This window comes from Ammospiza caudacuta, chromosome 8, assembly GCF_027887145.1.
Source record: "Ammospiza caudacuta isolate bAmmCau1 chromosome 8, bAmmCau1.pri, whole genome shotgun sequence".
In the NCBI taxonomy this organism is placed as follows: Eukaryota; Metazoa; Chordata; class Aves; order Passeriformes; family Passerellidae; genus Ammospiza; species Ammospiza caudacuta.
Window position 1 is genome coordinate 5,829,817 of NC_080600.1, and position 25,246 is coordinate 5,855,062.

The window sequence follows — 25,246 nt, forward strand, 5'->3', positions numbered from 1 at the left end:
GGGGACCCAAACCAGCCCAGGGGACCCAAATCAGCTCAGGAGATAGAAATCAGCCCAGAGGACCCAAACCAGCCCGTGGGACCCAAAACAGGGGACACAAATCAGCTTAGGGGGACCCAAACCAGCCCAGAGGACCCAAAACAGGGGACCCAAACCAGCCCAGAGGACCCAAAACAACTCAGGGGACCCAAATCAGCCCAGGGGACTCAAATCAACTCAGGGGACTCAAACTAACCCAGGGGACTCAAACCAGCTCAGGGGACCCAAACCAATCCTGGGGAATCCAAATCAGCTCAGGGGACCCAAACCAGCTCACGGGACCCAAATCAGCCCAGGGGACCCAAACCAGCCCAGGTGAGCATCAAATCCCCTGGGATAAATCTCCCCTGGGAGTGGCACAAGCAGAGGGGCTGTGTAGAAGCCCCTCAGCAGGATGCAAAGTGTAGCAGCATTAATAAAGACCCTAAATTTGATTTAAATTCGATTTTTTAAAAAATGTAGGAGCCACCTAGAATGTTGTGGCTGCTTCATGCACAGGGTGACACAGTGTATGTCCCAGCCCCTCCCATACCCCTTGTGCCTGTCACTGTCCCCAGGCTGGCACAGGAGGGGGCTGGAAAACCCAAAATTGTGCAGTTTGGGCTTTCATTTCCCACAGTCACCTGGCCAAAGGGAGCAGGAGGAGCCAGGATTTACCCTCACGCTCCCCAGGTTAATTCCTGCACACGTGCATCCCTTGGGAGAACAGCTGTCCTCCTGCCACAGTGCTCCCCAAAATTCTTCCAGTCCTCAATTAAACCTGAGTTTCGTTTGGTTAAAAAAAAAAAAAACCCACACAAAATTATATGTATTGTATTTTTAATATATGAATATACATAGTAGATATAATTGTGTGTGTATAAATTCATATATATACATATATACACATACATACACATATATACATATATACACACATATACACATATAAATAAAAATATATATTAGATATAATTGTGTGTATATATTCACATATGTATACATACACATACATGTATATATTTGTAAATAATTATAGAGATAAATATATAAATTTATATTTTTCTATAGTTATATATTTATAAATATAGATATAATTTTATATAGAAATGGATATTTTTATATAAAATTTTCAGTATTTATCTATATATATTGTCTATTTTTTATTATATATATATATGCTTTATATAAAATAAATTGTATATATATTATATATAAAAAAATTATATATATTTATATAATATGTTAAAAATATATATTATAAATTAATTTATATTTTCTATTATTATTAATTATATTTTTATATAAAATTCTGTATATCATATTCTATATAGAATTTTTATTTATTTAAATATATAAATAATGTATAAAAATTATTGTAATATAATTTTTATAATTTTATGTGACTTTATATATAAATGTATATTTTATATAAAAATTTATATGTATTTATATATTAAAATTGCATGTGTTTTATATATAATTATTTATATTCTATATGCAATATTTATATATAAATTTTAATTTTTTAATATTTTTTTTTTTTAATGGATAATTCATTTTTTCTGTCTGGCTGGACTTTGCATCCCTGGCTCCCAGAGCTGCTGCCCTTGGAGCATGGAAATGAGGAGGAGAAGGAATTAAACAATTTTTCCCCTCTCCCATCTCCCACCTGCTGCTTCCACAGCGTCCCTGTCCCTCCACGGACAGCCCGAGCGCTGCCAGCCCTGCCCCGCGCGGTGTCCCCAACATTTTGTGTCTCCCGGGGTGTCCCCATCCCAAAGCGCCGTGCCTGTGGGACTCCGGGCTTTGTTTGGGTGGGAATTGTCGGGGATTCAGGCAAATCCCATCCCGGCTGAGCCGTGACCCTCATCTGAACCAAGCCAAGCTCAATGTCGCTGCTCTTTGTCACCTTTTACCTCCGTGTGAGATGAGGGGGACGCAGAGAGCGCCGCCGGGACACCCAAAAACCCAAAACCCCAAATGCACAGGGGTGGGACGGGGAATGCACCTCAGAGGGGACACGAGGGGACAGAGGGAGACAAGGGGGGACAGGAGGGGGACAGGAGGGGATGGGGAGGGACAGGAAGGGACACGAGGGGACAGGAGGGGACGGGAAGGACAGGGGGTGACAGGAGGGAACAGGAAGGGACAAGGCGTGACAGGGAGGACAGGAGGGGACAAGAGGGGACAGGAGGGGACGGGGAAGACAGGAGGGAACAGGGAGGGACAGGGGGGACAGGAGGGTATACGGGAAGACAGGAGGGCACAGGGGGGGACGGGGGGGAACAGGGGAGGACAGGAGGGGACAAGAGAGGACAGGAGGGGACAGGAGGAGACGGGGGTGACAGGAAGGCAGGAAGGGACAAGAGAGGACAGGAGGGGACAGGAGGAGACGGGGGTGACAGGAAGGGACAAGAGAGGACAGGAGGGGACAGGAGGAGACGGGGGTGACAGGAAGGGACAAGAGAGGACAGGAGGGGACAGGAGGAGACGGGGGTGACAGGAAGGGACAAGAGAGGACAGGAGGGGACACCAGTGGGGGGCGCATTGCTCCCCGCGGCCGGCAGGGGGCGCGCTTTGCTCGGCCGTCGGGGGCAGCCGCGACCCCCCCAAAAAGAGCCGAAAAATGAGATTTAGAGGCCAAAAAAAACTCTAAAAAACGGACTCCGAGCCCTCGGGGCTGGCGGGGGAGGTTCTGCCCTCGGTTCGAGCCCTTCTGCCCGCGGCGGGGGCAGCGCGGCGGCCGGAGGGTGCTCCGGGCGGGATGGTGCTGGTGCTGGGGATGATGGTGATGATGCTCCGGGTGGGATGATGATGATGATGATGATGATGATGACGATGATAAGGCTGATGATGATGATGATGCTCCGAGTGGGATGATGCTCCCAGCTGGGGCTGATAAGTTTGGCGGGCTTTGTATATATATATATATATACTCTAAATTATATATACCCCAAATACAGATTTTTTTAGATTTTTTTTTTCTTCCTGGCAGCGCCTTGTTTTGATGCAGATGTTCTCGGTTTTTCAGGTTTTTTGGAGGTTTTTATTATTGCTGTTATTATTATTATATTTTTGGCTATTATTATTTTTATTTTCCAGCAGCTAAAGACGGGAGGTCACATTAACTTCTAATACGGAGACACATAAAAATGCGATTATGCCTGCTAAACAGAACACAGTAGGCTGCTAGTTAAGACAATGAGATTTCCAGGAAGTGATGCATAAATTCTTCAAAAAATGACACATTTTTCACGTTTCATTCCAATTAAATTACTGAGGCAGCTAACACAGCGCTGCACACGCCACACATTTGGGGGAAATGAAGGCTTTCTGTGTTTTTTCTCTTCTTTTTTTTTTTCTTCTCTTTTTTTTTTTTTTTTCCTTTTTAAGTAGATCTGGATGTGCGTGTTTTATGAAAGATGTTTAATATTAAGCTGCTATTAAGGCAAAAAATGTCAGAGACCTTCGTCTCTCCTCGAGGATTTTTTTATTTTATTTTTTTTTTCCCCTCTGTGTGTGTGTGTGTGTGTGTGTGTGTGGTTGGGCTGCTCCTGCTCGTTTTCCCACCCTGCGGTATTAAAGCACCGATGGTCCAGCTGCAAAACAATTTCCAAATAATGGGAATTCCCCGCCCTGCTGCACACACCTCTCTGATTGTGAGGAGCTGGGGAGGATTAAGGAGCGATGCGCGCCCTCCCACTGGAAAATACAAATAAAATCACATAAAAATAATAAAAATAATTTGGGGAAAAAGAAGGTTTTGCCGTCCCGTCGGGTGTTTTGTCCCCTCTGGAGCAGGATGGAGCCCCCCCCGGGATGCAGGGGGTGGTGATCCCGGTGGGAAGCCGAGTTTGCCTCTCACCATCCGAGCAGGGGCTCGTCAGGGCGATAATCAAACCCCGAAGTGGCCCCGGTAATGAAACAGCGTTTGATTTCCTTTATTTATTTATTTATTTATTCAATTTTTTTTTTTTTTTTAAAGCTCGGGCTGCGCCGGGCGATCCGCAAAGCGCGGATACGAATCAGAAATGAGATTTCTTTTTTTTTTTTTTTTTTTTTTTGAAGTCCTAATGAACCTGATTGCAGGAACATTTATAATCCCCCATGGCTTTAAATGAAATCAGATATAATCAGGAGCTATGGGGAAAGGGAGTGTTTACAGGCAGAGATTGGGAAGTGCTGCTGTATTAGCAAAGATGCTGCTCCTTCTATTGATGTCTAAAATGATGGATAATGTGAGAATGGCAAATATACTATTTGTCTAATGGCTCTGCAATTAAATTCCCCTGTAAATGACCCATGCCTCATTTCATCCTAATCTATGGAATTTTGATTGAATTCGTCAGCTCTAATTGAAAAATACTGCACTTTAATGTCTGCACTGCAGTTTCAGGACCGCGCTGGTTTTAATGAGACGGTGCCCCTCTGACCCGGGAATATTTTAGACTTTTAGTCGGGATTTTTTTTTTTAATATATTTTTTTTTTCTTTTTAACCCGGCCGATTTCTCAACTGGATTCCACGAAAAGCCGGGATCGAGAGGGTGCGTGGGGTTCGCCAGCACTGAACTCTCCGTGGCGATGTGTTTGGCTAAGATCCCCTGTAAGGCTCTTAAAATACTCGGACTCCGCTTGTTTAAACATGTATCCATTTAAAATAATTTTTTTAAGAGCCTATTTGCCATTATCCGAACGAATTTCGGGGTGAGAGCCGGGATTATAGAAGTCAAATTTCTATTTTTTTTTTTTTATTATTATTTTTAACCTGCACCGTGGTATTTTTTACCCTTTTAGCCTCTTTTTTCCCCTCACCCGAAAATCCCGAGCACCTTCAAGTTTGTTAAAAAGGGAGGAGGGAGGAGGGGAAGGGGGGAAAAAAATTTAAAAATAAAACCAGAAAAAGATAAGAAGCGTGGAGTGGAAGTGGGGGAACTCGCGGGAGGGGCTGGAAGGAGTTCAGAGGGGAACACGCGAGGGAGTTAATGGGATTAGGCGGGGAATGAGGCGTTTGGGGATTGTTTTGGGGTTTGGGGGACTGTTTTGGGGATTGTTTTGCCTTTTTTCCCTTTCCCCAGTGCAGGGCAGGGGGGAGCAAGGAGGGGGTTCCACGCGTGATCCCTCCGTGCACGGCCAGGGGCAAATCCTGAAATCCCTGAAATCCTTGAAATCCCTGAAATCCCTGAAATTCTGCCCTCCCACCCTCTGCCTGGCAGCTCCCAAAACTCTCCCAAAATTCCGGAATAACCCCGGGAACTGCCTCCATTCCCTACAGGAGGAGGAGTGCGAGCCGCGGCCGCATCCCTGATTTTGGCTCGCACCTGCATCACTGATAAGAACTCGCTGATTTGGGGGGGTAATTCTGCTAATTCTGCTCAGGATCTCCTCTCTTGCTCACCTCCCTTTCCTAGGGGGAAAAAAAATATAAAAAAAGACTTTAAAAGCACCGCAGGGTGATGCGGTTTGGGTGATTTTGGTGACGTTTCCCACGCAATTAAAATTTCCCCGGCAAACGCAAGAATGAGCTGGAGAGAGGCTCTGGGAGCCCGGGTTTCGCTTTGGAGAAGATCAGCAGCTGGAAATGGGAGCTGGGGGTGCCAGGGCAGGGTGGGCAGCGATCCCTTGGCACGGCAGGCTGGGGATGTGCCCGGCTGGGGATGCTGTGCCAGGCTGGGGATGCTGTGCCCGCATTGGGGATGCTGTGCCAGGCTGGGGATGCCGGGTTGGGGATGCTGTGCCAGGCTGGGGATGCTGTGCCCGCATTGGGGATGCTGTGCCAGGCTGGGGATGCTGTGCCAGGTTGGGGATGCTGTGCCCGGGTTAGGGATGCTGTGCCAGGTTGGGGATGCTGTGCCCGGGTTGGGGATGCTGTGCCCGGGCTGGGGATGCTGTGCCAGGTTGGGGATGCTGTGCCTGCATTGAGGATGCTGTGCCAGGCTGGGGATGCTGTGCCGGGCTGGGGATGCTGTGCCAGGCTGGGGATGCTGTGCCCGCATTGGGGATGCTGTGCCAGGCTGGGGATGCTGTGCCGGGCTGGGGATGCTGTGCCAGGCTGGGGATGCTGTGCCGGGCTGGGGATGCTGTGCCAGGCTGGGGATGCTGTGCCGGGCTGGGGATGCTGTGCCCGCATTGGGGATGCTGTGCCAGGCTGGGGATGCTGTGCCAGGCTGGGGATGCTGTGCCGGGTTGGGGATGCTGTGCCAGGCTGGGGATGCTGTGCCCGGGTTAGGGATGCTGTGCCAGGTTGGGGATGCTGTGCCAGGCTGGGGATGCTGTGCCGGGTTGGGGATGCTGTGCCAGGCTGGGGATGCTGTGCCCGCATTGGGGATGCTGTGCCCTGGGCATTCCCACCTGGAGCGGCTCCAGCCCATCCCAGCGCTCTCTTCTCTCCAAACTGCGTCGCCTCCTGCAAGGAATTGGGATTAAAACCCCAGGATGGGTCACACCCACCCCACAAACTCCCAACATCGCTGCTGCTCCTCCCCTGCGAGGATTTTTGGGGACAAACCCTGCCCGAAGCCTCCTGCTCCTGCTCCATCCCGGGTACCGCATTTCCAGCTGGAGCTGGGGCTGCTCCCTCCCCACGGCCCAGCCTGGGGGAAAAGCGCTCCCCCAACCCATCCCGGCCCTCTGGAGCGCTCATTCCCACCAAATCTTTGGGGTTCGCCCCCTTTTTTTGCCTTTTTTTCTCCTCGCTCCTGCTCCTCTCCCTGCCACAATCGCGCCCCGCTTGCTCCTGCCACAATCAGGGATCGCCGAGTTTGGTTGGGTTTTTTTGGGTTTTTTTTTTCCTTCGGGAGAAAAAGAAAATCAGCTAATTATGTGCCGAACAAAAAGCCCATTCTTGCCCGAAATAATGCTGCCGTCCTGCAAAGGCACTTGTTTGTGGGCAAATTTTGAAGGGGGCTGACAATAAAAACAGCTGCAGGAGCTGCCTGTTGGTACACATTGCCATTCCTAATTATCCCTGCCCTTCCCGCAATCCTGAAAAAAAAAAAGGGATTTTTTTTTCTTTTCTTTTTGCCCCTCTCGGCTCGCTTGGCTTTGCTCCCCGCGAGAATTCCCAGCTTTTTGGGGGTTTTTTTAGCCTGGTGGAAAGGGAGGGAGGAAGGAGAGGGATGAGATGCCGGGCGGAGCGCGGGGAAAAGGGGAAAAAAAATGGGAGAGGAAGAATCCACGAAGCATCCACGGGGAAAACGGGCAATCTCCCGAGCTGCTGCACATATGGTGGCCTCCGCAAGACGGAGCCAGGACATATGGAAATGAGCTGGGAAATCCAACTTTTCCCACTCCCTTCAAGTCGGAGCTGGGCCCCAAAAGTGTTTGTGCACGCACATCACACAAAACCTCCCTGCCCATCCCCAGCCCAGCTGCTCCCCGGGCCGGGGAAAATCCTTCCCGCAAAATCCCCAAAATCCTGATGGGGCCAGCAACCGGGGGGCAGCACCCCAAAAACTGCAGGGTGGGGAGGCAGATGCAGCAAAAAACGCGCCGAGACCTTCAAGAAATAACCTGCCCCCCTGCTTTAATTGCAAAGAACGTTTTCAGATGGTGGCTGGGGGATAAACTGACCCAGATATCCGGGCAGGGGCCGGGGGCGATCCCACCCCCCACACACAGCGGGATTTGGGATGGGAACCTGCGGGAAGGGGATTTGGGATATTGGGGGCTGGGAGGGAGCAGCAGGGCATTCCCCAGCGGGATCTCCCGCAGATCCCGGGGTTTGGGGAGCCTTCCCAAGCGGGATTTCCTGCAGATCCCGGGGTTTGGGGAGCCTTCCCAAGCGGGATTTCCTGCAGATCCCGGGCTTTTGGGGAGCCTTCTCAAGCGGGATTTCCCGCAGATCCCGGGGTTTTGGGGAGCAGTCCCAAGAGGGATTTCCCGCAGATCCCGGGGTTTTGGGGATCCTCCCTCCTGCCACAGCCGCTTTGAGGCGGGGTCTGCCCGCAGAGCCCCCCAAAGCCAAGCGCAGGGGCACGGCCAGCGCCATTGTCCCATTGGGAAATCTTAAACTTGCCAAAGGCAGGTGGGATCCCACCCACCCCCAGGCAAATCCCCTCCTTTCTCTTTTTTTTTTTTTTTTTTTTTTTTTTTTCCCTCTCCTTCTTTTATTCTTTTTTTTTTCCCCCTGCATTTAATTTTATTTTCCAAACCACTTGATCTTTGCTTGGGAACCTCCATTAATTGCCTGGGTTTGCCTCTTCGCCTGGTCCCTTTATCATTATTTATGGCCTTTGAAATTGTGTAAAGTTCCCTTGACGTTCAATTTACAAGTTTGGGGGCTTTTTTTTTTTTCTCTTTTTCCCCCTTTTTTTTTCCCTTTTTTTTTTTTTTTTTTTTGTTCCAGCTTTTGTCCTCGCCAAAGACGTCGTGTTGGAAAAGGCTTTGAGCCGGCCAACATGAGAAGCTCGCCGGAGAAAAAGGGAGCAGCCCCTCCATCGCTTTTAATTCCGCCGTGTTGCTGAATGGCTCTTTTACATAATTGCAGAAGCAATTTCAAAGCCAAGCCAGGGGCTGACTTTACCCAGAACCACATGGAGCCTATTTGGGGGCTTTTCAAAAAAAAAAAAAAAAAAAAAAAAAAAGGGAGAGGGAAAAAAAAAGAAAAAGAAAGGGGAAAAAAAAGAAGGGAAAAAAGAGGGGGTGAGCGTGAATTTAAAAAACAAAAAAAAAAAAGGGAAAAAAGGGGGAAAAGGGGAAAAAAGGGGAAAAAAGGGGAAAAAAGGAGAAAAAAGGAAAAAAGTGGGAAAAAGGAAAAAAAAGGAAAAAGGAAAAAAAGGGAAAAAGGGGGAAAAAGGAGAAAAAAAGGGAAAAAATGAAAAAAAAAAAAGGAAGAAAAAGAGGAAAAAAGAGGGGAAAAGGAAAGAAAAAGAGAGAAGGAAAATGTTTAGGGAAAGGGCTGTTCCGGGGTTCGGGAGGCAGCGCGGGGCTGTCCCGGTGTCCCGGCCGGAGCCGCGCAGGTTCCGCGGGCGGTCCCGCGTGGGCCGCGCCGTCCGGGGCGCCGCGAATGGGGCGTGCCCTCGGGGGCGTGGCCTCTCCTCCAAGCCCCGCCCCTTCCCCCTCTCCACCAATGGGCGGCGGCGGCGGCGGCCACGTGGGGCGGGCCGGGTTCCCAGGCGGCCAAAATGTGAATGGGCGCGGGGCAGCGCGGGCGGGCAGAGCGGCGGCGGCGGCTCCGCGGGGGCGCAGCGCGGGCGGGGCGGCCCCGAGGTGCGGGAGCTGTCGGGCCGCGGCCCCGCTCCGCCCCGGCTCGGCCCAGCGGCCAGCACGCCGCCGCCGCCGCCGCCGAGCAGCGGCAGCAGCCTCGGGACGAGCGGGAGGAAGAGGAGGAGGAGGAGGAGGAGGAAGGTGCCGGCTCTCCCGCTCGCTGCCGCCGCCGCCGCTGCTCCGGCATGAGCGCGGCTTTCCAGCCCTCGCTGATGATGATGCAGCGCCCGCTGGGAAGCAGCACGGCCTTCAGCATCGACTCTCTGATCGGCAGCCCCCCGCCGCCCGCCCCCGGGCACTTCGTGTACACCGGCTACCCCATGTTCATGCCCTACCGGCCCGTGGTGCTGCCGCCGCCGCCGCCGCCGCCGCCCGCGCTGCCGCCCGCGCTGCCGCCCGCGCACCCGCAGCACCACCCGCTGCCCAGCCTGCCCTCCGGCTTCTGCTCCAGCCTGGCGCAGGGCATGGCGCTCACCTCCACGCTCATGGCCACGCTGCCCGGCACCTTCCCCGCGTCCCCGCAGCACCAGGAGGCCGCCAGGAAGTTCGCGCCGCCGCCGGGCAACTTCGAGAAAGCCGAGGGCATCCCCCCGGACGGCGGAGGCGACGACGGAAAAGCTTTCCTGGGCAAGGACGGAGCGCTGCTGCCCTTCCCCGCCGCCGACGCCGTGCAGGCTTCCCTCGGTGAGTGACGGAGCGGGGATGATGGGGGGCAGCGGGCGGCAGCGAGGGCTGAGCTCTCGGTAACGTCGGAGCGAGCGGAAGGTAGGGGGAAAAAAATGAGGGAAAATAAAAACTAAAAAAGGGGGTGGTCAGAGCGTGGTTTTTGGGGCGCTGGGACGCTAACGCGAGGCCTCTGCTCCCTTGCAGCCGGGGCTCTCCGCGGCCAGGGCAAGGAGGACGCCAAGGCGGAGGAGGAGGCGAAAGGCAAGGAGGAAAGTTTCTCCATGGACAGCGATCTCGATTACAGCTCGGACGACAACATCGCCGGGCAGGCGGCTCACAAGGAGGAGGACTCGGGCGCGGCGCTGGAGGAGAGCCCGCAGAGCGCGCCCGGCTCCGGCAGCACCACGGCCACGGGCAAGAACCGGCGGCGGCGAACAGCCTTCACCAGCGAGCAGCTGCTGGAGCTGGAGAAGGAGTTCCACTGCAAAAAGTACCTGTCCCTCACCGAGCGGTCCCAGATCGCGCACGCCCTCAAACTCAGCGAGGTGCAGGTGAAAATCTGGTTCCAGAACAGGCGGGCCAAGTGGAAACGGGTCAAGGCGGGCAACGCCAACTCCAAGACGGGGGAGCCCTCGCGGAACCCCAAGATCGTGGTGCCCATCCCGGTGCACGTCAGCAGGTTCGCCATCAGAAGTCAGCACCAGCAGCTGGAGCAAGCCCGACCCTGATCGCTCTCCATCCATCCCTCCCTCCCTCCCGCGCTCCGTTTTCCACGGGAAAACTTCCCAAACCCGGGGTTTGAAGGCGACCCGCCCGCGTAAAAACAAAAACGAGAGAAGCAGGAAAAAAAACCACCAAACCCACAAAACCCAACAACAACAAAAACGCACCGCAAAAAACAGCACGAAAAAATAAGAACCCCGCGTTGTGAGCGCCCGGCGAGTCCCCAGCGCGGGCGAACTTTAAAGCGAAACTTTGCGCTCGCCGCGAGGGGAAGAGGCTCGGGAAGTGTTTGGGAAATGTCGGAGCGGGGATATCCCGGCGGGAAGAGGCGCACAGAGCCCTCCCTGCCCCAGAACAGAGATATTTATTATTGCCAGGCCGCCCTGGAGCCCGCGGCCGGAGCGTCCCCAGCGAGCCCCGCAGCGCCTTTTGGCACCTTTGGGGTTTTCTTTCTTATTCGGGGCGAAAGGTAAAAAACATAAACAAAAACAAACCGACAAAAAGACGAGAGAACAAACAGACAGACAAAAAAAAAAGCCGAAAGAAAACTCAGAGTTTCATTTCATGCCTTTTTTATTGTTTGGTTTTATTGCCGATGGCTGAGTGGCAGGCACTGGGGAATGAGTTTTTAAAATCTTTTCTTTTTTCTTCTTTTTTCTTTTTTTTTTTTTTGCCTGGCTTTCTGTCGATTTGGTTTGCCTATTCTACCAAGCCATGTTTGAAGGGGAGGGAGGGTGGGAAAATGGCAAAAAAAAAAAAAAAAAAAAAAGAAAAAAGAGAGAAAAAAAAAAAAAAGCAGCACGATCTTCACTATGGTGTTTAATTTATTTCAATGTAGCTTATTTCCTTATAAGTTATGAAATTTAAAAGCAAACTAAGTCTTGTGAATAAAAACCGACAAAGAAACAGAAAAAGACTTTAAAAGGAAAAAAAAAAAGGCCAAAAACGCCCTCCAGCCCCCGGCTGCTCTGTCCAGGATCTGGTGCTGAGCTGATTTTCCTTTCCCCTCCTGCGCTGCTGGAGCGGAGCGATGCTGCTCTCGCCTCTATTTTCGATTTTCTGCTTTTGTGGTTGTTCTTCATATTTTCCCAGCCGCACTTATTGCCGGGGAGGGGGGAGCCGGGTGGAAAACTTTCTCTTTTTTTTTTGTTTTTTTCTTTTCCTATTCCCTTTATTTTGAGGGTTGTGAAAGCTCCAAAAAAAAAAAAAACCCAAAAATCTGTTTGGCAGTGCCTGCTCGGGGCTGGGGGCAGAGCAGCCCCGCACCCTCCCGGCTCTGACCCTGCCCGCGTTTTGGGGGTGCCGCCTCTCCCTCCCACCCCCAGCCGGGGTCTGGGGCTCCCTTTGCTCCCCCAGCCCCGTTTTTGGGGATTTTTTGGGGGGTGCAGCCGCTGCCCCAAACCCCGCGCCCGTTTTCGTTGCGGCGGGGCTGGGAGGGCTCGGGGCCGAAGGGTCCCGCGTCCCCCCTTCCCTTCCCTTCCCGCTGCCTTTTCCCTTTTCATCCCCTTTTTGTTTTTCCCCTTCCCCATTATCCCGGCTCCATCCGTGCCGGTGCCGCCGTGACATCGGCGGCGGCGATTTGGGATTAAAAATGAAATTTTCCCCAGGAAAACGGAGCGCCGAGGGGGGGGGGGGGGGTTTGGTGGGGGGGTGAGGTTTATTAAAATGAAATAATTAAATCGGGGGATGGGGGGGTTCGTTCTGTCCCGGGACAGGCTCCCAGGCTCGGGCGCTTCATCACTAATTTATTATAATGATTATAATTAATGCTGTTATATGATGTTGTTTGGGTCCGAGGGGGTTCGGCCGTGGCTCCGGGGGTGCACGGGGGTGAATGGATCCGTTTCCATCCCCACCAGGTGCTCCCCAAAAAAGCCAAACCCCGGCCAGCATCGCCCCACGGGCAGCCGCGGACACGCGGGGAAACGCGCGCAGTTCCAGCCTGCTTTAAAAAGCTGCAAAACGCTCTAAAAAGCTTTTCTAAAAAGCGGAATATTCATTATAATGACGATCATATTTTCGGGGGTTCGCCGGGAGCCGCGGGAAAACACGCGTGGGACGAACCCCCCGCAACACCCCCGGCTCTGCTGCTGCTGCTGCTGAAAACAAAAATGATCATCTCTGGAATTGCTGGGATTGATCCCGGCCGGATCTCGGGGCTGCCCGGGCAGCGCGGAGCCTGCAGAACTCCGGGCTGTGCCCCCAAACCGGGGGGTGCACCCCAAACCGGGGTGTGTGTCCCAAACCAGGGGATGCATCCACAAAACCGGGGTGTGCTCCCAAAAGCGGGGGCTGCACCCCAAACTAGAGAATGCACCCCAAACTAACATGCACCCCAAACCAGGGGATGCATCCACAAACCGAGGGATGCACCTCAGAGCGGGCTGTGCACCCCAAACCAGGCTGTGCCCCTAAAACTGGGGGATGCGCCTCCAAACCGGGGGATTCACCCCAAATCGGGCTGTACCCCCTTAAACCGGGGTATCACCCCAAAACCAGACTGTGCTCCCTAACCGGGCTGTGCTCCCCAAAACTGGGGGATGCCCCCCAAACCGGGCTGTGCTTCCCAAACCAGGGGATGCGCTCCAAAACGGGCTTGACCCATCAAACCGGGTTACGACCCCAAACCGGGCTGTGCTCCCCAAACCAAGCTGTGCCCCTAAACAGGGCCGTGCCCCTAAACCGGGCCGTGCCCCCCAAATTAAGCCGTGCCCCCCAAACCGGGCCGTGCCCCTCCCGGGCTGCCAGTGCGGGGTTTTGGGGAGGAGCGGCCGCCGCTCAGCCCCGTTCCCCCGGGGATCCCCCCGGTGCCAGCCCCGGTCTCTGGGAGTCTCCGGGTCCCCCCAAGCCGGAGCGGGGCCGGAGGGGAAGCCCCGGGCCGGGGGCCGGAGGAGAAGGAGATAAACAAGCGAGGGGGTTGATAGCTGTCATCATCACCATCATCATGGCTTTCATTTGGCTGCCTAATGAGTCAGATCACAGGCAGAGAGAAAAATTGTCAATCGCCCGGGCTCTAATGAATTTTTTTGCAAATTGTAATCAAGCCAGGCCGTCTCAGCTCGCTGATTAATGAGACCCAGGAGGCCCGGCCAGCACCTCAGCTTTTTATTCCATCCCGTCCTCCCCGCACTAAATTAACAGCAACTTGTCTGAGCTTCAAATTAACTCCCAATGATTAATTCTGATGGGGGGGTCTGAAGAATAGCTCGTCCTAATAGGCGCTGGCCTCTGATGCTGTTTGAAATTAATACACTTCCCCTTTGGCTGCCGGCTTTAATCCAAGGCTGGGCTTTGACATCACTATATTTGTTGTTACAATAAATTCCTCTTACATCTGCAGATCAAATAATCGCGGGGCTCGGGGAGAAGCGGCGGCAAACCCGAGCTCGGAGGGGACGGGGAGCTCTCTCCTCTCTCTGCTGCAAACCCGGCTTTGCGTTTGGCCACAAATGGGGATTTTTTTAAGGCAGCGGGGCTGGGACGGCGCTGGGATGTTAAATGAGACATCATCGCCTTTAAATCCCCCCCGCTCACCGCGCTGCCCGCAGCCCCCGCGCCCAGCGCGGCTCGGTTCTGTGTGTCCCGCGTTGATTGCTCGCATTGTCCCAGCCCGGTCCGGCTCTTCCTGCCTCGTCCCTGCCCCGGGAATGTGCCAGGACGCGGCCGGGGGTGCGCGGAGGGACGGGGGGCTGCGCTCCCTTGGGAATGCCCCGCCGAGGGACCGAGCGTGCCCCGGTGCCCCCGGCACTGCCCCCACGCCGAGGTGTCCCGGGGGCCGTGTCCCCTCTGTCCCGCGCGGAACCGCGTCCCGGTGCCGCAAAGCGCCGCCAGAGCAGCGCCGCACGCACGGGGACAACCTGTGAGAATCGCAGAGCGCCCCGCACAAATGGACCGCTCATCCCAAAGCCTTGGGCAGCGCGGAGATCCCGCCGGGCCCGTGTCCCCCCTGTGTCCCCCGTGTGTCCCCTCGGGGGTGCCGGGTCCCTTCCATCCCCTGCTCGCCCGCCCCTCGCTTGCTCTTTTCTTCCTCCCGCTACGCCCGGCCCATAGAGAGCCTTAATCTGTTTATTTCGAGCCACTTCATCCTCCCGGCCGCTTTTGTGCCTCTGGCTTTGTGGCAGCACCGCGGAGGCTTGAAAAGCGCCTTCCCCTATAGTCTGAGGTCTCCTCGGCTGCCGGCGCGACAATGGCTGAAACAGGATTACACTGACCTGATCCCATTAAACTCGCCCGTGGATCGGGGCCGCCCTCGCTCCCTCCCTCCGGCCCCAACTTCGCTCGCACAACTTTCCCCGGGCCGGAGGGGGAAGGCAAAGGCGGCCCCTCCGAGCAGCCCCGATGATGGAGCAAGGATGGAGGGATGCAGGGATGGAGGCTGCTCCTGTTTTCTCGGCTTGTTGCTCTTTTGTTTTTATTTTATTTTTTTTTTTTTTCCCCTGAACCACGTGGACTTTAAACCTCAGCTTCATCTCCCAGGGCTCATAACCAAAAGGCGGCGTTTCCTCGGTTGCCGGTTCTGGCAGGAGATCGAGTTCAACCCGTACAGGGCGATTTTAGCAATAACCAAAATCTACAGAATTCCGTGCAATTCCTACAGATTTAGACCCTGAAACAGGTTTAGACCCGCGAGGGGGGTGTGGGGCACCGCGTTCCGCCTTTTCCAGCGTGGGGAAAACCCTGGGGATGCTCATCCCGCATCCCTGGGGGCATCCCCGGAGCATCGCCGGGCACGGAGCGAGTCCCGGCTGCTCCCAGGATGCTCCGAACGGGAATTCATCCCCCGGGGCAATAATCACCGAGCAGGGGGATCGGGCGGTGGAACCGGGGGTGTTCGAAGCTGAGCTGCGCTGAGTCAGAGCCCTAAAACCACGCTGGAAATGGGAATTTCAGCCCCGAGTGGCAGAGGGCCCACGGCCGGCTTTTAGTGCTCACATCCTATTAATGTACCCAGCAAAAGACAACCCGGAGATTCCCGGCTATCATTTTCATCATAACACTCTCCTGTGTGGTGCCACCTGCCTGGGGCTCCCAAGCTTCTCTAAAAGAACCCAAAAATGGCCTCCCCAAAAGGGCCTTTGGCAGTGATTTGTTTGTTTTTTTTATTTTTTATTTTTTTTTTATTTTAAGTTAGCACGTCTTGATGCTACCTGAAGTGATAAAAATTGCAACTTCTTGAGTATAAACATAATTTTTATAAACAGAATTTTTTTTACTGTTTTCCTCCCCGTTTTCATCCTCTTCAGGATTTTTTGTTTTGCTGCAAATGCATCCATACTTGGGAATGTTGTGGGAAAAAGGTGAGTTTGGCCCCAAAAGCGCTTTAAGAAGAATCTGCATCCCTTGCTGGCATTCCCAGAAGAGCCAGAAGAAGCCATGGGAATAGGTTATAGAAACCACCCGCGCAGAGTTCCCCAGTGGGAGCAGCTTTCTGTCCCATCCCCTCTGAATCAGGCTCATGGCCATTTTTAAAACACACATCTGTATTTTTTCCCAGCCAGATGTTGGGCTCCTAAGCCCACAGCTGCCGTTTCTGCCCCCTCCCCAATTATTTTCAGATTTCCCCATTTCCAAAGAGGCAATAAGTCCCCGCCAGAGGAGGGTAATGGGAAGGCTCTCTCCGAGAGAAATTGTTAATTTGGGATTTATAAAGGACTTTCCTTAATGAATAATAGTTGAGATCGATCTGTCTTCCTGCCTGGTGCTGCAGAGTAACATTTGTAAAGTGAGGTGATCCCAATTACTCCCTCTAATGACCCTCTCCAGGAGAGATTCCAGAGCTGCAGCCACGAACCCCCTGCTCCCCTGGTGCCAGGAGCAAACCCTGATTATCCCAGGGGTCTCAGGATTTACCCAGCTCCCAGTCCCCTCATTTCCCTGCATCCATCCAGCTCCCAGTCCCTCATCTCCCTGGATTTATCCAGCTCCCAATCCTTCACCTCCGTGGATTTATTCAGCTCCCAGTGCCCAAATTTTCTGGATTTATCCAGCTCCCAATCCCCACCTCCCTGGATCCATCCAGCTCCCAGTCCCTCATCTCCCTGGATTTATCCAGCTCCCAGTCCCCTCATTCCCCTGGATTTATCCAGCTCCCAATCCCCACCTCCCTAGATTTATCCAGCTCCAATCCCTCATCTCCTTGGATCCATTCATCTCCCAATCCCCATCTCCCTGGATCCATCCATCTCCTAATCCCTCATCTCCCTGGATTTATCCAGCTCCCAATCCCCCATTTTCCCTGGATTTATCCATCTCACAATCCCCAATTTCCCTGGATCCATCCAGCTCCCAGTCCCTCATCTCCCTGGATTTATCCAGCTCCCAATCCTTCACCTCCGTGGATTTATTCAGCTCCCAGTGCCCAAATTTTCTGGATTTATCCAGCTCCCAATCCCTCTTCTCCCTGGATTTATCCAGCTCCCAATCCCCCATTTCTCTGGATTTATCCAGCTCCCAGTCCCCTCATCTCCCTAGATTTATCCAGCTCCCAATTTCCCATTTCCCTGGATCCATCTAGCTCCCAATCTCTATTTCCCTGGATTTATCCAGCTCCCAATCCTTCACGTCCCTGGATCCATCCACCTCCCAGTCCCCATTTCCCTGGATTCATTCAACTCCCAGTGCCCATTTCCCTGGAATTATCCAGCTCCCAATCCCCTCATCTCCCTGGATTTATCCAGCTCCCAATCCCCCATTTTTCCTGGATTTATCCACCTCCCAGTCCCCTCATTCCCCTGGATTTATCCAGCTCCCAATCCCTCACTCCCCTGGATCCATCCACCTCCCAATCCCCATTTCCCTGGGCTTATCCAGCCCCACCTCCCTGCCTGCCGTGGCTCAGCTCCAGGATGTGCTGCAGGATCCTGCAGGAATGTTTGGGTGGGGAGACCCCTCCAAGCTCATCCCATTCCCAACTCCCACCAGCCCAGGAGGCTCCAGGTGTCCTGGCCTGGGACCCTTCCAGGGATGAGCTTGGCGTCCCAGAGGGGAGGGAAGGATGGGGAGCCCCCCTGGCATTGTCACCCCTTGTCCCCAAGGTGCCAGGCCCTGACCCCCACCCCCCTCCTGCCTTGGCAGAGAGGGGGGAAATGACTCAGTTATTACTAATTAACTCGATTATTACTAATTACTGCCCAAAATGTCCTCACAGGAGAAAACACCAGCGCTGAAGGGCCCTGGGACCAACGGGAGGGGAATGGGAATGGATCCAGCAGCTCGAGCCTGGCAGGCTCCAGTGAGCAGCAAGGCCTTTTCTCCTTCTTTTTTTTTTTTTTTTTTTTTTTTTTTTTTTTTTTTTTTTTTTTTTTTTTTTTTTTTTTTTTGCTTAAAATATGGATCTGTAACAGATCCAACAAGGTATTGGGGGGGGGGGGGGGGGTGTCTCTCCATCTTCTCCAGGGCTTCAGCTGGAGACTGGCTGCCTTCAGGGCATTGATGGGTGGATTCTTGCCCTTGCAGGTGCCTTCTCCAGCTGTTTTCCTCTCTTTCCATCCTTCCTCTCTTCCCTTTGCTTCCTCTCCGCAGCAGGGAAGGAAGGTGTGGAAATCCCATTCCCTTCCCTCCTTCTCTTGCTGTCATCCCACATCTCAGTCCCACATCTGGAGGGCCAGTAGCCAAGGATGGGAGCTTTTTCCCATCTCTGCTTCCCTGCTCCCCAACACCTGGGACAGAGGTTCTGTCTGGATTCCGTCTGCCCCACCAGCAGTGCTCCCCTTCCTCCTTTGCCTCCACCCCAGGAACATCAGCCCAGAGATGTCCCAGCGCCCATGGAACACCGATGCCACTTTCCCAGTCATTCCAGTGGAAAAGGAAAATCCAGGAAAAAAATTACCTCTTAAAAAAAAAAAAAAAAAAAAGCAAAATAAATTTCTCTTTCCTCACCTGGAACAAAAGCTCGGCGATGCCAGCGTGAACTGGCCGGGCCGATTAAAGTGGCAGCCACCAGCCAATAAATAAATTGGAAGCATCTCCAGAGCTGATTAGCTCGCTAATTAAGCTCAGTTACGGGGAAATCTGCGGTCAATCAGCCCGGCCATTACCAGCTGGATCCGCAGAGCGGGAGATGGGGATGGTGCCGCTCCTCTCTCTGCTGGGGAGAGCAGGAGGAGGAGGAGGAGGAGGGTGGGGAGGAAGGTGCTGCCCAATCCGCTTTCCCCGGCCGCAGTCCGAGAGGCTCATCCATCCCGGGTGGGGGAATCCTTAAAATCAGAGCGTTTTGGGAAACCTACAAAAGGCAGGCCTCAGAGACAGCAGAAGTCTGATTAGAGTTAAGCAGTAGCCATAAGATTCGTCAGCAGAAAGTTTTTATAAGAAGTAGAAAAGTAAGGACAAATAGAACAATGGTCTGTGTATTAATGCTTGGCTAGAATACCTCCCTAAGCTACAGAAAAGTTTATCTACCAAGATATTAGGAGGTTCTAAGCTTAATAATGGAGCCCTGTGGATTGTATTTTAATGCTTACAAGCAGGTATTGTATTCTAAATAAGCAATATTGTTTCACTGAAGGTATGTGTGCTTACAGTGGTTGGATAGAACTACTGTCAATGTGCTTTTGCTTTGTGTGATTGGTCAAAAACTTTTAAATTGTAACTTGAAGTTCTCTGTCTGCTGCCGGGGCTGTGAGCTGCTGGCATCTTCCCATTGCCATAACCATGTAATGAGACTGATGCTGGAAGATGAAGAGCTCGAGACGCATTCCCCAGCAGTCCCATCCCGTTGGTGATTTGTGCAGAGACCCCAGGCAGTGATACTGGGGGTGCCCCACAGCTCCCCAAACTGCAGGGTGCCCCCAAAGAGAAGGGTAACACCAGGGCTGGGGTGTGTAGTGGATTTTCTGGCTGGGACAAGTCTGTTCCCCATGGGAATTTGCAGTTCTGTCCCCTCCCTTGGCTCCTGGCTCTTGCCCGGCAGCAGCTGGGGACCCTCAGGGGATGCTGAGGGACATCTCCACCCCCTCTGGGGGCTTAATTTCCCTCCATCTCGGGGGTCTCTGTGGTCAGAGTGACCCCGAGATGTGTCAGTCTCTTTTCCCAGCCTGGCAACCGAAGAAGCAGTCAGGACTCTTCTGTTCTGCTTTTCAAGGTTGTTTATTTGCTGTTATCTGTAACATTTGTTATCTATAACATTCTTTTCCTGACCTGCTGAGATCCATCCAGCAGGTCAGTCCATGGCACACTGCCCACCCTTGGGGCGGTGTTCTGTTTTTATTCTAAAAGCAACTACGTGTACAATATTTACAGTTACTTTCCAATACCTATCATCTACGTTAGACAGTGAGCTTCTACTCTAAACCAATCTAAAAGTGCCAACATCACAGCAGAAGATGGAGGCCAAGAAGAATAAGGAGGACAAGGCACACCCAAATTCCCCCATCTTGGCCTCTGAACCCCCATTCTAAAACCCCAAAATTCTATTTTTCCACCCTGTGACAAGCTAACTATCATTCTACCTAAACTTTCATGGCTTGTAATTCCTCATATAAAGGTGGTAATTTGCTCCATGGGTCAAAATCAAAGGCACAGGTGTCCTGGGCTCTGTGCCAAGGTCTCTGAGCCCCTGGCAGGGGCTGGAGCCATCCAGGACAATCAGAGGGATGTCCTGGGTTCATTTCCCTCCAAGGCATCTCCAGCCTGCTCGGGCTGCCCCAAAGCTGAGCTGGAATTTCCAGTCCGGGATCCATCCAGAGCTGGCAGCACTGCAGGGTGAGGTGTTCTGGTGTGATAGATGAGGAATGCCACGACTGACTCTCACCATTAATGGACAAATACCATGCAAGCAGGTTAAGAAAAGTTTTATAGATTTATAGGTATGTTGTACCCCCTCGTGTGGTTATCAAGGGACAGCTGGGGTTGGGACTGGCTTGTCACTGTGGAACACCTGAGCTCCAATCAGGATTTGGGGGAGAGATTTCCACCACTGGACAGCAAAGAAGGGGCTGATGGACAGAACTTTGGGAGGGGTTGAAGGGTTAAAAAGGGTAAAACCTCCATTGTGAGGGGGCTGAGCACATGGTGGGAAAACCTTTTGCTCCCTGCACCGTAACCTTTTTTCTTTATTCAGTCTTCTGTTGTATTTTTGATAAGGTTTAGCAGACCTTCCTGAACCATGAGGAGTGAGCAGCTATTTCTCGCATTCCACATTTGGGAAGCCCTTTTGTCCCTCCTGCTGCCAGTGGGCACCAGGCAGGGAGCTCTTCTCTCCTCCTCCTCCTTCCCCTGGCCCTGGCATCTCGAGGCTGCTGCAGATCCCAGCCTTTCCCTCCTGAGATCCACATTCCCGGCCTTGGATTCACACTCATCCTCCATCGGTCATTTGCTCTGCACCAAATCAGCAATAAATGAGGATTTTTTACTGCAGATTCTCTTCAGCTGAGCAAGGAGCCCTCGGTGGGAGCAGCACCAATTCCTGACAGGCTGGAGCCAGCTCCAGGGATTTTTGTGCATTCCCTGGAAGCCCAAGGTCAATCCCTGAGCAGCAGCAAAACTCCCGTGGAACGGCAGTGTGAAAAATGTGTATTTTATGATTGGCTTTTGGCAAATATTCAAATGAATATTATTTGTGTTGTGTTAGAAAGTGATGCTGTACTGATTTTCTTAAGTAGTGTGTTAAATATAGTTTTAGGTTACAACAAAATGTTAAAATAGAAACGATGCTGTGTAGGATACTTATTTTTTTCTAAAGAGAGGACTCTCACCAAGATAGCAGCCACAGGACACCCAAATCTTTCAGAGGAAGAGAATTTATTGCTCCATTATCAGAAGAAATGAACTTCTTCCCACCTTGCTCAGCCCTGAAGATGCTGTCAGGATTCAGAGGAAGAAGCTGACACTGCCCAGACAGAATCCTGTGTTTGAATGGAATTTATGCACCATGTATGAGGTGTATGAATATGCAACAGGCTGTTGCTTTTAAGGGTTAATCCTCTGTTAATGTGTGTCCTTTTTCAGGCTTATTTTGCCCAGAAAAGGTACCCAGACCATCCATAAGTCTTTGTTTTTATTGTCTCATATTGTCCTAATCCAAATTGTCCAAATTATTATTACTCTAATTATATTGCTATTTTTATAACCATTTTATTACTATTAAACTTTTAAAATTTTAAAAACAAGTGATTGGCGTTTTTCACAGCATCACCGCTCCAGAGCTCCTCATCCTCCCCCTGAACCCAGGGAATCTCCAAACAATCCCATCTGGAGCCGGGAGATCGGTGCGGGCAGGGCACAAATAAATAAGTGCAATAATAAACAAGTGCTAATTGCTGGCGCTGGGCTTCAAATGGTTACTGCCCGCGCATTTATTGGGCAATTAAAGGCTTTACTGGGCATTCGGAGAGATCAATGACTGCTTTTCCCTCTGCACTTGGAGTATTCCACCAGGAATGGCCACGTTTCCCTCCTGGTCACCCCTGCAGGCTGTGCTCTCCTTTAGGGCTGGATTTGGGCCAAACCTGAAAGGTTTTTCCCAGCCTAAAAGGTTCTGCAAAGTCACCTGGGTGGGAATTGTGAGGTTTCATGTGGAAAAAACAAAATTTCTTCCTGAGATCCATCCCAGAAACAGAGGGGAAAGGGATGAGCTCAAAACCAGGCCTCAGAAGAGCTCCAATTTCAGCTGGGCTTCTCCTCCCAGCCAGGGTAACATCAAATTCCAGTGGGAGGTGGCAACCAGAGGAGCTTCCAGGTCCCTTCCAAGCCAAGCCAACCCATCCCATGGCTGGGATGTGGATGCTGTGGGTGCTCAGAGCTTTCCAGGGGTTCTGACATCAGCCAAACTAATGGGAGAGATGAAACCCGCTGAGGACTGAGAAACTGATGGAAGAGATGAAACCCAGTGAGGATTGAGAAACTGATGGAAGATAAATCCACTGAGGATTGAGAAACTGATGGAAGAAAAGTCCACTAAGGTTACTAACTCACTGGAAACTGGTGACTCGGAAGTCCCTGCATTTTCAAGTCCCAGGCTGGAAATCCACAGGGAAACCCCCAAAAAATCAGATTTCAGACACCTCCAGCTCTGGCTTTTGGCCTCTGGTGGAGAAATAAAGACCTGGCTCTTTAAGGTCACTCCTAGCTGAACTCCACGGAGCATAAAATGTTTTTGTTTAAAAACCAGAAGGATCTGGGTCTCTTCTGGAAAACAAAGCTGGTGGTTAAGACACTCAGCCCCATCCCACCAGCTCTGAGCTTCCTGTGCTCAACCCCTCACCAGAAATCAGGAATTCTGAGCAGGCTCAAGGAGAAGCCAAGCAGGAGGTGATGGAGAGGGAAGCAGGAGGTGATGGGTTTCCACCAGGCCAGACTGGGAACTCACTGGAAGAGTCCATGCAGGAAAAAATGTCCTCATCCCATCGCTCCTCTCACCAGAAATCAGGAACCCACTGATTTTACAATACACACCCAAACCAGTTTGGATTTTTATTGAAAAACCAAATAAAAGCCAGCAGAAGTGCCCAGAGAATGTCCTGGATGTGGTGCCTGCAGAGTGAGAATCTTCTGGGCCATGGAGGAGCTTCCCTGAGCTGGTGCCACCAGGGTGAATCCTTTGGAGGCGAGGGTGGAAATGCACAGCAAGGCCCTGATGGGAAAGCATCAGTCTGGGCTCTTTAGGAATTACTTTTTCTCGTAAAAAAAAAAAAAAAGCAAAAAAAGGGGATGCTTCCCCCACTCCCATTATGGGAATCAAGAGTTTTCCTTCCCAACCTCCTCCTGCCCCCCGTTGCTTTGCTGTAGGATTATTTTCTTTTTTCCCCAGGCATCAGTGAATGCCACCAGCTGGGAGCGTTCCAGGGGTACACAGGGGTGGGCTGGGGGTAAGGTGAGGAAGGTGGGCATGAAAGGCATCCTTAAATGTGCTCCAGCATCTCTGAGCACCTGGATCTTGCAGGAGAAGCCAGATCTTAGGAGGGTTGTGAGGGAGAGAGAGCAGCCAGCTGTGCCCATCACGAAATCAAAACCCACATCCCTTCAGGAGAGCAAAGGAGGGGAGGGACGGATGGCTCCGAAAAAGAGGAGCTCTACTACAGCTTTACACCCAGGGGGAAGCCAAACAGAGTTCTGCCAGGCTGAGAGTTCACATTTCAAATCCAGGAGGGGAGAGCACAAAGCAGCACCTCCTGCCTGGGTGCTGGGGGTTCAGCAGGGTGGGGAAACCTCGCAGGAACAAAGGGGAGCAGCTGCTGCCTGGCAAACCAGCCATGTGAGCCCAAAAAAGGGGGAAAAGGAACATCCATGAGCAGCCCTGCAGCTTCTCATCCCTCACAGTGCTGCTGGAGCCTCCCTGGAGCACTTGGAGAGGAAGAGCAGGGAAGGAAACAGCAAAGTTCCCCAAATCCTAGTGGGACAGGAGAGCTGGGAGGCTGAATGGGCAATGACAGATTTAGGTCAGGGCACAGCAGGCTGAGAGGATAAATCCCAAACCCCAATCCCAGGCTGTGGCAGCCCCACTCAGACCATGAGGACACAATTTCACCTCTCCAGCCCTGGCCAGGTTTTCTCTGGAGCAGGATCTGCACTGGTGCCCTCTGGGGCATCTTGTCCCTCCTGGGTGGCTTTGAGGTCACCAGGACTGCAAGGTTGGGAAAATCCAACCCCAATCTGCTGCTTCTCCCTCTTTTTGAGGGAAATCCCCCACTTTTCCTCATCTCTGAGCACCCCTGATTTCTCTGTGAGACCAGCACAGACTGGGCAAACCACAGCACTGGTTCTGTCTCTGTAGTGCCCTTGTAGATCCTAAATGTCTCATTTCATTCTTCACTCCAGGGTGGTTTAAATCATCCTTAAATCATCATTTCCCCCCTTTCCATGCACTTCTATGGAATCTGGCCTGCTGCTCTCCAAGGACCACACAGCTCTCCTAATTTTATTTAATTTTTTTCCTGCAGGGAGCCTTCCAGTGGGTTACCAGTCTGCCCTGGTGGAAACTTCATCACCTCCTGCTTCCAACTCTCCATCAGCTCCTGCTTCCAACTCTCCATCACCTCCTGCTTCCCTCTCCATCACCTCCTGCTTCCAACTCTCCATCACCTCCTGCTTCCCTCTCCATCAGCTCCTGCTTGGCTTCTCCCTGAGCCTGCTCAGATTCCTGATTTCTCCCGGGGCTGTACTCAGGACAAGACCTCTAAAGCTGTAAATAAATGTCAATTACCTGCCCATTGCTCAGGGATTTGAGCTGGTTCAGAGAAGCCTGGTGGAGAGCCACCATTTCCCTCCAAAGCAGGGATTAGGCCGTGCCACATGCTGACCTCAGAGATGTTTCATTATTCTTACTTTAAATGATCATTTGGAGCAATTTAGCAGATACAGATGTAACCAATCCCAGCCTAATTCCTTGGATCCCCTCCAGAGAGCCTTAAAGCCAAGGTGCAACACTTACAGCTCCCTTCCTGGGGGAGAAGAGCTGTTTTTAATGGAAGCTCCCATATTTTTGGCTGGCAGATCTGTCACTCACTCCACGTGCACTCTTAGATACACACCCATGATGGCCTGGCTGACTTATTGCTTTTTAATTTATCAATTTGCACCATTATTGGCTCCTCTGCCATCCCAGCTCCTGGACAATCCCTCATCTTTATGTCTGGCAAAGAGTGACAGGAGCTGGAAAAGGAATCAGTGGAACCACGAAGACTCAGGCAAAGAACA

The 25,246-nt window shown here is 52.1% G+C and overlaps 1 protein-coding gene across 1 annotated transcript; it reads left to right on the top strand.

Annotated features, from left to right (window-relative positions):
* The first annotated feature begins 9,411 nt into the window (after positions 1 to 9,411).
* GBX2 (gastrulation brain homeobox 2) lies at positions 9,412 to 11,172 on the top strand. Its single transcript, XM_058809849.1, has 2 exons — positions 9,412 to 9,910; positions 10,097 to 11,172. Exons 1-2 carry the CDS (start codon positions 9,412 to 9,414, stop codon positions 10,618 to 10,620), a joined length of 1,023 nt encoding a protein of 340 aa, XP_058665832.1. The 3' UTR covers positions 10,621 to 11,172.
* Positions 11,173 to 25,246: the final 14,074 nt, after the last annotated feature.

Bases quoted from the DNA above. Each gene is read 5' to 3' on its own strand.
- GBX2 (XM_058809849.1), top strand. From the start codon at position 9,412: ATGAGCGCGGCTTTCCAGCCCTCGCTGATGATGATGCAGCGCCCGCTG. The intron at 9,911-10,096 runs GTGAGTGACGGA...GCTCCCTTGCAG, and splicing joins CGCCGTGCAGGCTTCCCTCG to CCGGGGCTCTCCGCGGCCAG.